Source organism: Tenrec ecaudatus, chromosome 16 (genome assembly GCF_050624435.1).
Source record: "Tenrec ecaudatus isolate mTenEca1 chromosome 16, mTenEca1.hap1, whole genome shotgun sequence".
Lineage (NCBI taxonomy): Eukaryota > Metazoa > Chordata > Mammalia > Afrosoricida > Tenrecidae > Tenrec > Tenrec ecaudatus.
In genome coordinates, this window is record NC_134545.1 from 3,870,936 (window position 1) to 3,883,970 (window position 13,035).

Consider the following 13,035-nt stretch of genomic DNA (forward strand, 5'->3'; position numbering starts at 1 on the left):
CAGGACAGACTCATATTGGCCATGCCATCTCCCATCTCCGACTGTTGCAGGCCCCCTTTCAGCCTGTCTTCAGTGCTATGGCCTTGACTCACATGATAGCTCTTTTAGGAAGCTCTTTGCCCTTTCTCTTGGCTTCTTTTGTATTGTCTTTTTTCTGCTTCTTCCTACTTTCTGTCTGGAAACCCTCTGTGAGACTGACTGCTTAAATACACAAACTTCTCATCCTCTTGATACCAAAGCAGGGCCCTCCCAGCAGAGCCACAAACTGATCAATCCCTCTTGGGTATGAACCTTCAGTAAGAAGGTCACAGATACTTCATTTGCACAGTAGACTACAGCCATTTCATTTGCATCATCTATTGAATAATCCCTTCTTCTGTTCCCACAACTGCCTCTTGTTCCATGTACCAACTCCACATGAGCACAATGAAGTGTTGTGGAATTCCCATTCTTCTAAAGGCTATCCATAGTTTATGATGGACCACATAATCAAATGCTTGGGCATAGTCAATGAAATACAAGTAAACATAGCTCTGGTATTCTCTGATTTCAGCCAAGATCCATCTGCTGTCCGTATTGAATTCCCTTGTTCCATGACCCCTTCTGAATTCCTAGCAGCTCCCTGTACGTGTATTGCTGCAGCCAATATTGGATGTTTTTCAGCAAAATTTTGCTTGACTGTGTTATCAATGATGCTGTGCTATAGTTTGAGCATTGTTGGGTCATCTTCCTTTGGAATGGGCACAAATAGGGAGCTATTTCTGTCAGTTGGCCAGGTGGCTGTCCTCCAAATCTCTTGGCATAGACAAATGAGCGCTTCTAATACTTCATCAGCCTGTTGAAACATTTCAATTGGTATTCTATCAATTCTTGGAAGAAGACAGCATTAGAATCAGAGGAGGTCTACTAACAACCTCTGATATACAGATGACACAGCCGGCTTGCTGGAAGTAAGGAGGACATGAAGCACTTGCTGATGAAAATCAGGGATTACAACCTTCAGTACGGATTACAACTCAATATAAAGAAAACCAAAGTCCTCAGAACTGGACCGACAGGTAACATCTTGATACATAAGAGAATAGAGTTGCCACAGATTTTGTCTTGCTTGGATCCAAAATCAATGTTCATGGAAGGAACAAACAAGAGAACAACTGACACACTGTACTGAGTGAATCTGCCGCACAGACCTTGTTAGAAAGTTGAAAAGCTGACCCGGACCATGGTATTTTCCATCACCTCATATGCATATAAAAGTTGGACACTGCATCAGGAAGACTGAAGAAGACTCAGTGCATTGATGTGTGATGCTGGGAAGACTACTGAAAGGTCCATGGACTGCCAAATGAACAAACAAATCTAAATTGGAAGAAGTACAACCAGCATGATCCTTAGAAGAAAGGATGACTGTGTGCCATCTCCTGTACTTCGGACATGTATCTGAAGAGGCCGTTATCTCTCAGTGAGAGACCATGAAAAAGAGGAAGGTCCTTGACAAGGCGGATGGACACAGTGGCTGCAACCTTGGGCTCCAACATGAGAACCGTTGTGAGGATGGTGCGGGCCCGGGCGGTGTTTCCCTCTATTGAACAAAGAATTGCGGTGACTCCAAACCAACTCTACAGGATCTAACAACAACACTGGGCAACCCCCAGGCAGGCTGCAGCCCAGGGCCACACAACAAGGATCAAGCCACAAGTCGTTTGCTGTGAACCCCGGAAACGCAGCCAATGGGGACAAACGTAACAACCCTTTGTGGTAGAAGGCTAGAACACAGGCAATTCCTTTGGGATGCCTCCGTGACTGGGAGAATTCTTCCAAGCTGCTCTTCCAAAGAAACACACGGGGTCAGAAAGGAGCTCATTCCCCTAGAGCTGGCTGACATGAGGTCATCCTGGAGCAGAGCAGTCCTTCTCCAATATGACGGGTGTTCTTATCAAAGGAAGGAGGCACACAGAGAGGACGGAGGGTGGTGTGGATACAGCTAGCTATAAGCCAAGGCACAATAAGGGTTTCCAGGAGCCACCAGGAGCTCAGAAAGAGGCCTGGGCCAGTTCCTCTCTTAGGGCCGTCATGAGGGCTCAGTAGAACTGATCCTCCAATCTGGACTTCCAGCATGCAAGGCTGGGGGCAATCCATTTCTGTCCTTTAAAACCCAGTTGCCCCAGAAGTAGATGGAACTGTCACTACTAACCATTCTGGCCAGGGCCACATGAGGGATTCTGATAGCACCCATAACTCCTGATTTTAAAGATTAAAAAAGGACTTACTTGACCACTTGAGACTGAAGGATTCCCCGGGACTATGGCTCTGAGTAGTCTTTAAACCTTGAATCAAAAGTATCCTCACATCCCCACCCCAAAGTCTCTTTTAGCTAAATATTAAGACTGGCTCACAAACCAAAGACTATCAACTGTAAACACTGTGATCCTTTAAAAGATCGTCTCTATGAGACCAAATAGGCCGCAATTATACTAAAGCAAAGAGTAGGTACGGGAGCAGGGCAACTTGATTAATGGAAGTGAAACAACCAGAATGGAATTCATATTCACACGTGGTGAAGAATGTAACCCGATATCACTGGGCAGTGTCTGAAATAGTGGTTAGATGGGAACCTAAACTACTGTGTAAACCTTCACTGAAAACACAATCAAATGCTCTTTTAGAAAACAACTCAAATCATGTATCTCCTCAAAAAAATCTTTTTAAGCCTTTGCTGTGGAGTCCATTCCGACTCCATTAGAGGCCTTCCTTGTGTGCCAGAGCAGATTCGAGTTTTCGATGTGTAAGGATTTTCCACCTCATCTCTGGATGAATGCTTGGTGAGCAGCTGAACACACTGGCTGTCAGTGTGCACCTCCCAAGGACTTGGGTTCTTGAAAGTCACTGCACTGGTGGTGTTTGTTATGGTGGTCCTGGAAAAGGAAGAGCCCACAGAGAAGCCCCTAGAACAGTGTTTCCCACGGCGGATGCTATTCCCCCTGGGGACACTGAAATGATCCAAGAGGGACTGCAAAGCAGCTACCCGTACTTTATCCTTGATTATGGGCTCCCAGAGCACACACATGTTCATCGGCAGGGTGGGCTGAGTGACTGGTTTGTTTTGTTTATCCTGAAAAGGGGACAGTAAACCAAACCAGCTAAGGAACCTATGTCCCAGAGAGACCTTCTACACATCTCTTTCCACACGTTCACTTGGGTAGGAGACTCTGGGGACTGGCTGGTCACTAGTTCAAACCAACCACATTCTACATGCAGCCTGTGGTGGGTAAGCTGAGCACCGCACAAAGGCTCGAGAGAACTCCGCCGTTGAAGAATTAATTTCCTACGCCCCAAAGTCATCTCCCATCTCAGAACAGAGGGTTCTCCAGAGAGATGACTTCCAGGAGCAAGAGGGTCTGGGGAGCACGTTTCCTTTCACATCGGCATCACTTCCTTGGTACGCCAAAGTTCAAATGAAAATTCGTGATGAGGAAATGCAAAGTCAAGGGCCTGGGAGTTGAGTATCACACATCTGTACCCCAAAATCAGCCCACTCGAAGATAAAAAAATCTGTGCTCTTGAAAGTGTTATGTTAGTGAGGAGAGAGAATGTGGACACGGATCAGGGAGTTTGACGTGGGGACCTTCTGAATGAATGCGCAACTGAAAGCCAGGTGCCATGGTTGGGACTCTTGGCTCTCGTGGAGTCAGCTCCAACATTGCGAGACCCTGGACACACGAACAAAGGAACCCACTGTCCATTCCTGGGCCCCTGGGTCAGTCCATCTTGCTGAGAGTCCCCCTCTTTATCACTGCCCCTGGACTTTTCCAAGCCCTGGCCCTTCTCCAGGAACTGCCCCCCCTCCCCCCACTGAAAACATGCCCAAAGTACTTGAGACAAAGTCTCGCCCTTCTCGCTTGTAAGGACATTCGGGCTGTACTTCGTCCATCACAGACCGGTCTGTTCTTCTGGCGGTCTATGATCTACTGTATATCCTTCACCCAAGCAATCATTTAAATCCAGAGTCCTCTTTCCAAAGCATTTGAGGCAACAGGACAAAAGCCCGTGGCTTGGATCACTTAAGTCCTCAAAGTCGCATCTCTGGTTTTTAACACTTGAAAGAGGTCTTTTGAAGCCTGTTTCCCCAATTAGTGCAGCTTTGTGTTTCTTGACTGACGTCTCCATAGCACTGGTTGTGAATACAAGTGAAAGAAGCCCTGAGAGCTTCTCCATTTGTCATGATGTTGCTTATTGGTCCAGTGGTGAGGGGTTTTGTTTTCTTTATCCACACTGAAGGCAGCGGTCTTTAATCTTCATCAGTAAGTGTTTCAAGTCCTTGTACCTCTCGGCAAGCCAAGTTGTGTCATCAGCATATTGTCCGTAATTGATGAGTCTTCCTCCCGTCCTGATGTCTCCTTCTGCACACAGTCCAGCTGCGCAGATTTCTCACTCGACATAGAAATTGAGTAAGCGTGGTAAGAGGACATCGTCCTAACACCTGCCTTAGCTGATCTTGCTTCGTTTGAATGACTGCTTCTTGCTGTACATATAGGTTCCACACGAGCACAGTCAAGTGCTCAGGAATTCCCATTCTTCGCAATGTTATATCTAGTTGGTTAGGGTCCACACAGCCACAGGCTTCTTCCTAATGAATGCACAGTAAACATCTTTCTGGTAGTCTCTGCCTTCAGCCAAGAGCCATCTAACATCAGCAACAATATCCCTTCTTCTATGTCCTCTAACACTGGCCTGAGCTTCTGGCAGCACCCAGTCGATGTATTGATGCAGACACTTTCTTAAATTACCTTCAGCAAAATTTTACTGTGCACATCACATTAAGGACATTGTTCAATGATTTCTGCATTCTGATGGTTCACTTTTTCTTTGTAATGGGCACAAATATAGATCTCTTCTGTGGTCTAGCCAGGTGGCTGCCTTTAAAATTTCTTATCTTAGACAAGAGAGTGCTTCGGCTTTGCACTCTTTGTTGAAAAGTATCTGTTTCTATTTATTCCGTCAATGCCTGGAACCTGGTTTTCTGTCAATACCTGCAGTGGACTTTTTCCTACAGTACATTCATTTCTTCGTCAAAAGCTACCATCTTAACTGGCTTAATGGCAGCCGATTATTTCCGGTACAGTGACTATGTTCTCCTTCCTCCGTCTTCTGAGGCCTCCTGCATTGGTCAGCATGTTGCCCACAGAATCTTTCAGTGTTACAACTCAACCCCTGAATATGGCCTCCGTTCTTTCAGCTCGATACATGCAGAGCATGTGCTTCCCTTTTGGTTTTCTAACTCCAAGGCGTTGCGCATTTCATCACAATGCTTTGTCTTCTCAAACTGCCCTTTGAGTTTTTCTGTTCCGCTCTTAGCCTTCCTCATTTCTTCCATTCATTTTAGCTACCCGACTTCCAAGAGCAAGTTTCAAAGTCTCTTCTACATCCACTCTCGGTGGTTGCTGGCTTTCCCGTCTTTGTAGTTACGGTTTGCTTTCTTCGTCGACGATGCCCGTGATGTCATCCCCAGTTCACCTGGTCTTCTGGCACTAGTGCTCAATAAATCGCATCTTGAGATGATGTCTGAATTCAGGTAGGACATACTCAAGGTCACACGCTGGCTCTTGTAGACTTGTTTTAATTTTCTGAAGCATCAACCTGAGCTAGTATATGATGTATTGAGGGTGTGTTCAACAATCAGCCCCTTGTTCTCATTGATATCTTATGCACTACCTCTTTCCACAAATGTGGTCAATCTGACTCCTGTGTACTTCAGTGAAGGTCCATGGTTGCCATTTATGTTGTTAAAGGAAGGTGTTTTTAATGAATAAGTGTTTGCAAGATTCTACCATGTGACCCCCCCCCCTAGCATTGCTTCTCTCACCAAGACCATATTTTCCCACCACTTTCCCTTCGATTTTTCTGGGTTGCCACGAAGTGAACCCCAATTGGTGGCTACCCCATTTCTGTCAGAGCAGGATGAAGCTCTATAGGGTTTCTGGTGCCTGGATGTTCAGGAGTGCATCTCCAGGCTTTACTTCAGATGTGCCCCTGGGTAGAATCAAACCTCCAACCTTCTGGTTAGCAATGGAGTACACTGACCATGTGTACCAATCACCCACAGACTCCAGTGAGCAGAGAACTGCATCAAAAGCTCTTTCCATCTTTGCCATCACAGGACACCAGCCCACAGGAGCCCACTATCATATCCAGCCTGTCAAGGTGGGTTTGGGCCTGCTGACCCGGTGGTTAAAGCACTTAGCTTCTAATCAGGTTGGTGGCTCAAACCCACCAGCTGCCCCATGGGCAGCCCATAAAGACTGTATTAGGCCGAGCTGACTAGAGAAGCAAATCCAGTGGCGCTCGTATATACGGAAGAAAGAGCTTGAGAGCAAGAAGTCATTGTCCACCAAGCAAACATCCCAGCCCAGTCCAGATCAGGTCCTTAAGTCCAATACGACTCCATAAGTCTGATACTAGTCCATAAATTCCTCTTCCGACTCATGCAGTGACGCAGGAAGATCACAGGCCTGCAGGTGCAAATTCTTATGGATCCAATGGTGGTGATGGAAGTGTCACGGGAGTGTGGCAGTTCTCCAAGTGACTCAACGGTGGGAAGGTGAGGGCAGGGGGAGAGAAGGTCCCAGGATCCTCATTACGGGAAGGTCACACCCACCAGGAGGTACCATAAGGCTGTGACCTGATTGGCAGGTCAGACTCCACCCTCATCTTCTTACAGGTGCCATATTGGCACCAAGAAATGATCACAAAGATTGACCGCCTTGGCAACCCCGTGGGCAGTTCTACCTGGTCCTAGAGGGCCACTCTAAGCTGGAACTGACTTCCTGGGTTGGGTTTGGGGTTTGGCCCCAGGGACACAGCATGACTGATTCAGGCGTGGTCCCTACCACCATGGAGCTGACATTGAACGTGGGGCAAACAGGCAACCAGAACTCGAGCCAGCAGGTGGCTCTGTTTGTTTCAGGTGTGGTGCGATTCTAAGAACCTGAGCCGGGCAACAGAAGACTGGGCAGCGTGAGGCCCACCCAGGTGTGGTCAGGGACAGCGGAGCTGGGAAGAAGTCAGGCCTGCATGGAGCTGAGGGTGAGTGATTGGAGCAGAAAGAACAAAGGCAATGTGCTAGGTTTGGAATCAGCGTGGTGAGGGCCCAAGATGCGGCAGAGGAGCGCATGGTTGGAATGTGACTGGCAAGAGTAGGAGCGGTGGGTGAGGTCAGAGAGGTGGGCCAGTCTTCTGAACATCTGGGTGGCGTGTCACTCATCATGGGCCCTGCTCCCCAAGTCACAGTCAACACCAGTGCCCAGTGGCCTTGGAGTTGAGTCTGACTCGAGAGGAGCCCACGTGTGGCAGGGCAGAACGGTGCCACAGAAGGTTCTCAGCGGATGATTTATTGAGAGCAGATTAGCAGGCCTGTCTTTTGGGAAGCACACGGGTGGACTTGAACCTCCCACCTTTGGGTTAACAGCAAGTTCGTTTGCCACAACACCCAGGGCAATCAAGACCACACGGGTTTGCAGCAGGAAAGGTGCCTCATTTGTGTTTCACAGGTCTTTCCACTCTTGACCAAAACCAAAGTTAAAATACTGTGTAATGGCTCAGGAGCCCTGGTGGCTCTGTGGCTCAGGTTCTGGACTGATAACCACAAGGTTGGTGGTTCACACTCACCAGCCGCTCTGTGGAAAAGAGATGAGGCTGTCTGCTCTGGTACATAGTTACAACCTCAGAAACCCCATCTAGGGTTACTACAAGCCAGATTTGACTCACCGGCAGTAGGTGGGGAGAGGGTAGGATGTATGAACTATCACCAGTTACAATCCAAAATGGGCATCCTGATGTCTGCCTCTTCACACCAGAAAAGCAGCCCCTGGCATTGATCCTGACATCCCTTCCGGAAAGGCAGGCAGATCGCCCTTTCAGTGAAGCCCGGGAGGGAGAGCGCAAGTCCTGGGGAACACTTTGATTTCCCCACTGGGAGGGAACTGCCAGTGTGCGGATGAAGTAGCAGGGACAGCTGTGCCGCCGTAAGGGAGGAAAAATCATTACCTGAGCCCATGCAGGTAAGTGGCAAGTTTTCTTTTTCTGGATTTCAAGTTTAATTCAGCTCAAGGGCTACTTCATGAGCACGAATGGGCATCAGCCCTACTCAGGGGACACGGGTGTCGCCCACTCTGCCACCGCCATCTGCCAGCAGCTCAGAATCAAAGAGATGGACGCAAAGTCACTTCATGGCAACGGGCTGGGACAAACACTACCACCGGCATGGCACCGGGCCCCTGAGAACGGACCCGGGGGCCTGCCTGCGTCATTCCCAGAAAACGCTTCATGGATTCAGACCTTGCAGACCGACAGCAGCGTGACTGTTGCACAATTAAAATCCCACCAGATCTCAAATGGCAGGTGATCCCTTACATTGGCACACGGCCATTGTCTTCTTCCTTCTTGGCTCCAAGTGACTACCTGAAATGGTCTAAGAGATTGTTGTTGCTGTTGTTGTTGATGATGGGATGAACGGAGCAGTGCATGGTTTGCTACAATTTTACTGGAAGCCTTAAGGGACGGTCACCAAATAATGTCGCCCCTTTGATCAGCATGGACCCTCTGACGGTCTTTCAAAGTACTTCCTGCTCCGGGGCCCGACATGGGGCAACGTGTTTGCACTGGACCACTAAGGTGGGCTCCAAGCAGCCCTGAGGAAGCAACCCTGGCGAGCTGCCCCTGCAAAGATCAAAGCGAAGGACCCCTTACAGTCCCACAAGAGGTCACCAGGAGTCAGAGCTCGCTTGAAGGCAACGATGTTTCAACTTGCTGCACCCGTCGCCAAGGAGCAGAGATGAGATGTCAACAGGGGAACTCAGAGCCCCGGGACACAGTCCGCATCGTTGCCAGGATGCTGAGCTTTGAGTCAGCGTTCAGCTGCCTACAGGTTTCCCCCATGCCCATGGACAAGTTTGGCCCGATACTTCTACAGACATACATGTACATGCTGCAAATACATTCATATAGATAATAGAACATACAGGGGCAATGTTAATGAAACTTTTTCTTTTCCAGAGACACTCGTGTGTATGAGAGAGTTTTATATCAAAGAGTAATTGTAATAGTAAGAAAACATCCCCGCCCAGTCCAGTTCAAGTCCATAAGTCCGATAGTACCCCGTATGTGGATACTAGTGCATAAATTCCTTTTTAGACTCACACAGCCATGCAATGATGCCAAATGCAGGGAGATCACAGGCCAGTTGGGGGAAAGTCTTGTGGATCCAGTGGCGATAGAAGTATCACAGCACTGGCGTGGGTCTCCACGTGGCTCCCCCAGCTACGGGCTCTGGCTGCATCTGCGTAGCTCCATCAGGCTTGTCATCAGGAATGTCTCGAAGGGAGTGTGTGTGTGTCCCACCTCCAGTGAACCATTTATCTCCTTAGCACCTCGAAAGGAGGCCATCAAGCAGCGACCTGACTGACAGGCTAAACTCCACCTCTTCACTCTTAATAGTCTCAAATCGACACCAGATTATGTAACTGCCACAGCCAGAAGCAAACACCTTAGGGAATAAGCTGCTGCACCTGGAGACTTGGGACCATTGTCTTCAAGGGCACAAAGTCAACTGGCAAGAACAATAGAATCTTAAAAGATTAAAGTTTCCTCTCTGCTGCAGGAGAGCGCATGGCGGGGAAAGGGTGCTCAGTGTGGGTGCTGGTCTGGCCTGTGTGGTTTCTACGTTGTTCTGCATCAAGAGAATAGTCTCTGTATGACTCTGCAGGACTCCTGTGGTTTAAAATGAATTCCACCCTGTGGCCCTTGGTCAACCTTCAGAACAGGAGTTGAACTCACTCCAACTTTGAGCCAAACCACAGATAGGCCCAAGCAGTGAAGACTCACCCTGGAGGCAGGAGGGAGGGACGGGACACATGCTGTAAAACAACCAACCGCAAGGGCAGCTTATGGCTGGGACAGAGCTCAGAAGTGTGTGTTCACTTTGTGTCTCTGTGTCTCCTTTCGGTTGTCCTCACAATGTGTCACACTTTTTCATCGTGCCTGTGGTAGTGACATCGTCTCGTGTCAGCTTGAGGGTATTAAGAGTGAAGGGATGGAGTCTAGCCTGTGAATCAGGCCACAGCCTGATGATTCCTCCTTGTGGGCATGGCCTCATCATGAGGATTCTGGGAACTTCTTCTCTCCCCCTCTGTCTGCCTTCATCTTCCTGTTGACAAGACACAGGGAGACTTGCTGAGCCCTGTGAGAGCCACTCTCTCTGGTTCACCTTCCTGTTGGCAAGTCACACAGCTGAGGCCTGCGAGAGCCTGAGATGCATCCACTGCCCTTGGATCCACAAGACTCTGCATCCACCGGCCTGTGATCTTCCTGCATTCTCCATCACTGTGTGTGGCTGCGTGAGTCTGAACAGATATTTATGGACTAGTATCAGACTTAAGAACTTGATTTGGACTGGGCTGGATGTGTTCTTGAATCAAATTACTCTTTGATTTAAAGCTCTTTCTTCTACATATATGGGTGTCCCTGGATTTGTTCCTCTAGTCAACGCGGCCACACACAATGCCGGTGCACAATTCATAGCCTATAGTCGAGTGTCAACACAACCTTTCTACAAGCTGGGGAGCCAGACATTGTGTGACCCCCTGATTGCCGCAGCCTGGAACTGAACCCACAATATCTCCGGGGAGCACGTGCACCTCAGTCTTACCTTTTCCAGCACCTAGTTAACATGACTTTGTACCGACTCCCCACCCACCCTCAAGTGCCAATGAGCCCATGTCTTCCAGTGACCCTGCACAGGGTTCCTGAGGCTGTAAACCTTTATGGGAGCAAGCAGCCCCGCTTTCTCTCTCAGAATGGCCAGTGGGTTTGAACCTCTGGCCGTGGGGTCAGCAGCCCATCACTTAGCCAACAGCATCACCAGGGCTTATTTTACAGCTGTTCGGTTATTGTTAAATCCCTGCTCTGAACATGCTGGGGGTCTCTGCTCCCCCACCTTTGATGCCTTGCTTCCTCCCCCTGCATTGGCCCAAATGCTACTCAACCTGGAAGCCCAGGTCTAACAGAAAGCATCACTGCCTATGCTAATGCACGCAGCTCTCACCCCTGAGCCAGTGGGGGATCCACGCCCCGGCCCCCACAAGGTCAGCACAGTCCCACCCTCTGCCTGTTTTTGTCAATCAAGTTTTATAGCCACACACGCCTGTTCGTCCACATACTGTCTATGGCTGCTTTCAGGTGACAACCATGGAGGTGAGTGGCCACAACGTTCTCCACCTGGCCCACACCTGGGTCTCCTTGTCATGCACGTGGGCCTCCCAAGGGCACCAGGGTCTCCACAAATGACCGCCGCCCCTTGTATCCACTGACAGTTCAGACAGCCCAAAGGGATACCTCCCTGCCCATCCCCCAACAGAGCCTCTTACCTGAGTGTGAAGTGGTCCGCCAGAGAGCCGCTGGTGAGAGACACAAGGAAGGTGGCCGTGTCCCCTTCTCGGACCAGGTTCAGAGGCACTGAGATGACCACGTTCTCGTCCAGGCTCACCGGGGACCACCTCAGGTCGTCCTGGGTAGGGTAGACCACGACACTCCCAATCCTCTCCCGTGCAGGCAGTGCCGGCTGGGAGCCCTCCTGGCCCGAGTGGATATTGTTCTCCCACTTGCCGGCCTCCTCCAGTGGGCAGCCCCCCGCCTCGTCAGCCGGGTAGAGGGTGAAGTACAGCTCCATGGCCGTGCCCCCCAGCCTGGCCGGGACCTCTTCCTCCGGCTCCAGGTCCAGACCTGAGCTGAACCACTCGGGCAGCAGCTCCAGCTCAGCCACACACAGCCCTGGGTCCCCCTGCAGCCGGCAGCTGGCCGCCACCTCCCTGGCCTCGGGGAACGCAAACATCTTGACACAGGGCAGGCTGTCAGGGGGGTCACCGGCATCCCAGGCCATACCGGTGATGTAAAACAGGGTCTGCACTTTGGGCCTGTTGGCGAAGATGGAGCTGTCCAGCAGGTGGGCCTTCAGCCTCCAGTTGAAGGGGAAGTTCTCCAAGTTGGTGAAGGGCGTGGCGGTCAGCAGGAGCTCCGGGGGGACCGCCTTCTCCACAGCGAAGGGGCCGTAGCTGGCATTGACAAGAGGGGGCATCCTGGTGCGGTGGATGAACACGGACTCGGCACGGGCCTGCAGGCTGGCGTTCCTCGTGAGGTCTTGGTTGGCCTCCTTGAGGAAGAAGCACCGTTCCACCCCCTCGACACGGAGGCTCGCAGGGAGATAGGTAGGGAGCGCGGAGAACTTCTGCAGGCTGTCCACGGCTCCCCGGCACTCCATCACTGCACACGAGGGGAAAGCAGAGGCAGAGTCAGGGCCTGGCACCAGGGTGGGACCGACACAACGCAGCCTCTCCCCACCACGCAGCAAACCACCCGCTGGTCCCGCATCCCTCCCTGGCCCCGTCCTGTGACAGTCCTGGGGTCCAGACCCTCCCAAAGAACCAATGCACGGAGGGAAGGGCCCACGTCTGCCACTGGCCAGAGGAGCCTACAGATGAGCACTGGCTCCTCACAGTCTTTAAAAGACCACGGTCAGACAAACCGGGTGCACAAGCAAATGTGGTGAAGAAAGCAAGTGGTGCCCGGCTCTCAAAAGATACAGTGTCTGGGGTCCTAAAGGCTTGAAGTTAAACAAGCAGCCATCTAGCAGGGAAGCAACAAGCCCAAATGGAAAAAACACACCAGCCTATGTGATCATGAGGTATCAACAGAATCAAGTAACAGGCACCAGAAGACACAAAACATATTGTTGAGAATGAAAGGGGTCAGAGCAGAGCCCATCTGTGGACAATAGAACATCCCCTCACAGAAGGGTCATTAGGAAAGGATGAGTCAACCAGGGCTCAGTATGGCACTGATGAAACACACAATATTCCTCTGGTTCTTTGGGGTTTTCTCAACCCCCACTATCATGACCCCAGTTCTGTCTTTCAGTTCTGGCTAGACCGGAGCATGTATACTGGTATAGATAAGAGCTCATGACACATGGAATCCAGGTCAAAT

General features: G+C 50.3%; 1 protein-coding gene across 1 annotated transcript in view; it reads right to left on the reverse strand.

Moving 5' to 3' along the window:
• The window catches only part of TMEM132B (transmembrane protein 132B), a 200,549-nt gene extending 188,239 nt beyond the window's left edge, over positions 1-12,310 (reverse strand). The window contains exon 1 of the mRNA XM_075534627.1: positions 11,421-12,310. Within this exon, the coding sequence (XP_075390742.1) occupies positions 11,421-12,310 (890 nt within the window). The remainder of the gene's footprint in view (positions 1-11,420) is intronic.
• Between the last annotated feature and the right edge of the window lie 725 nt (positions 12,311-13,035).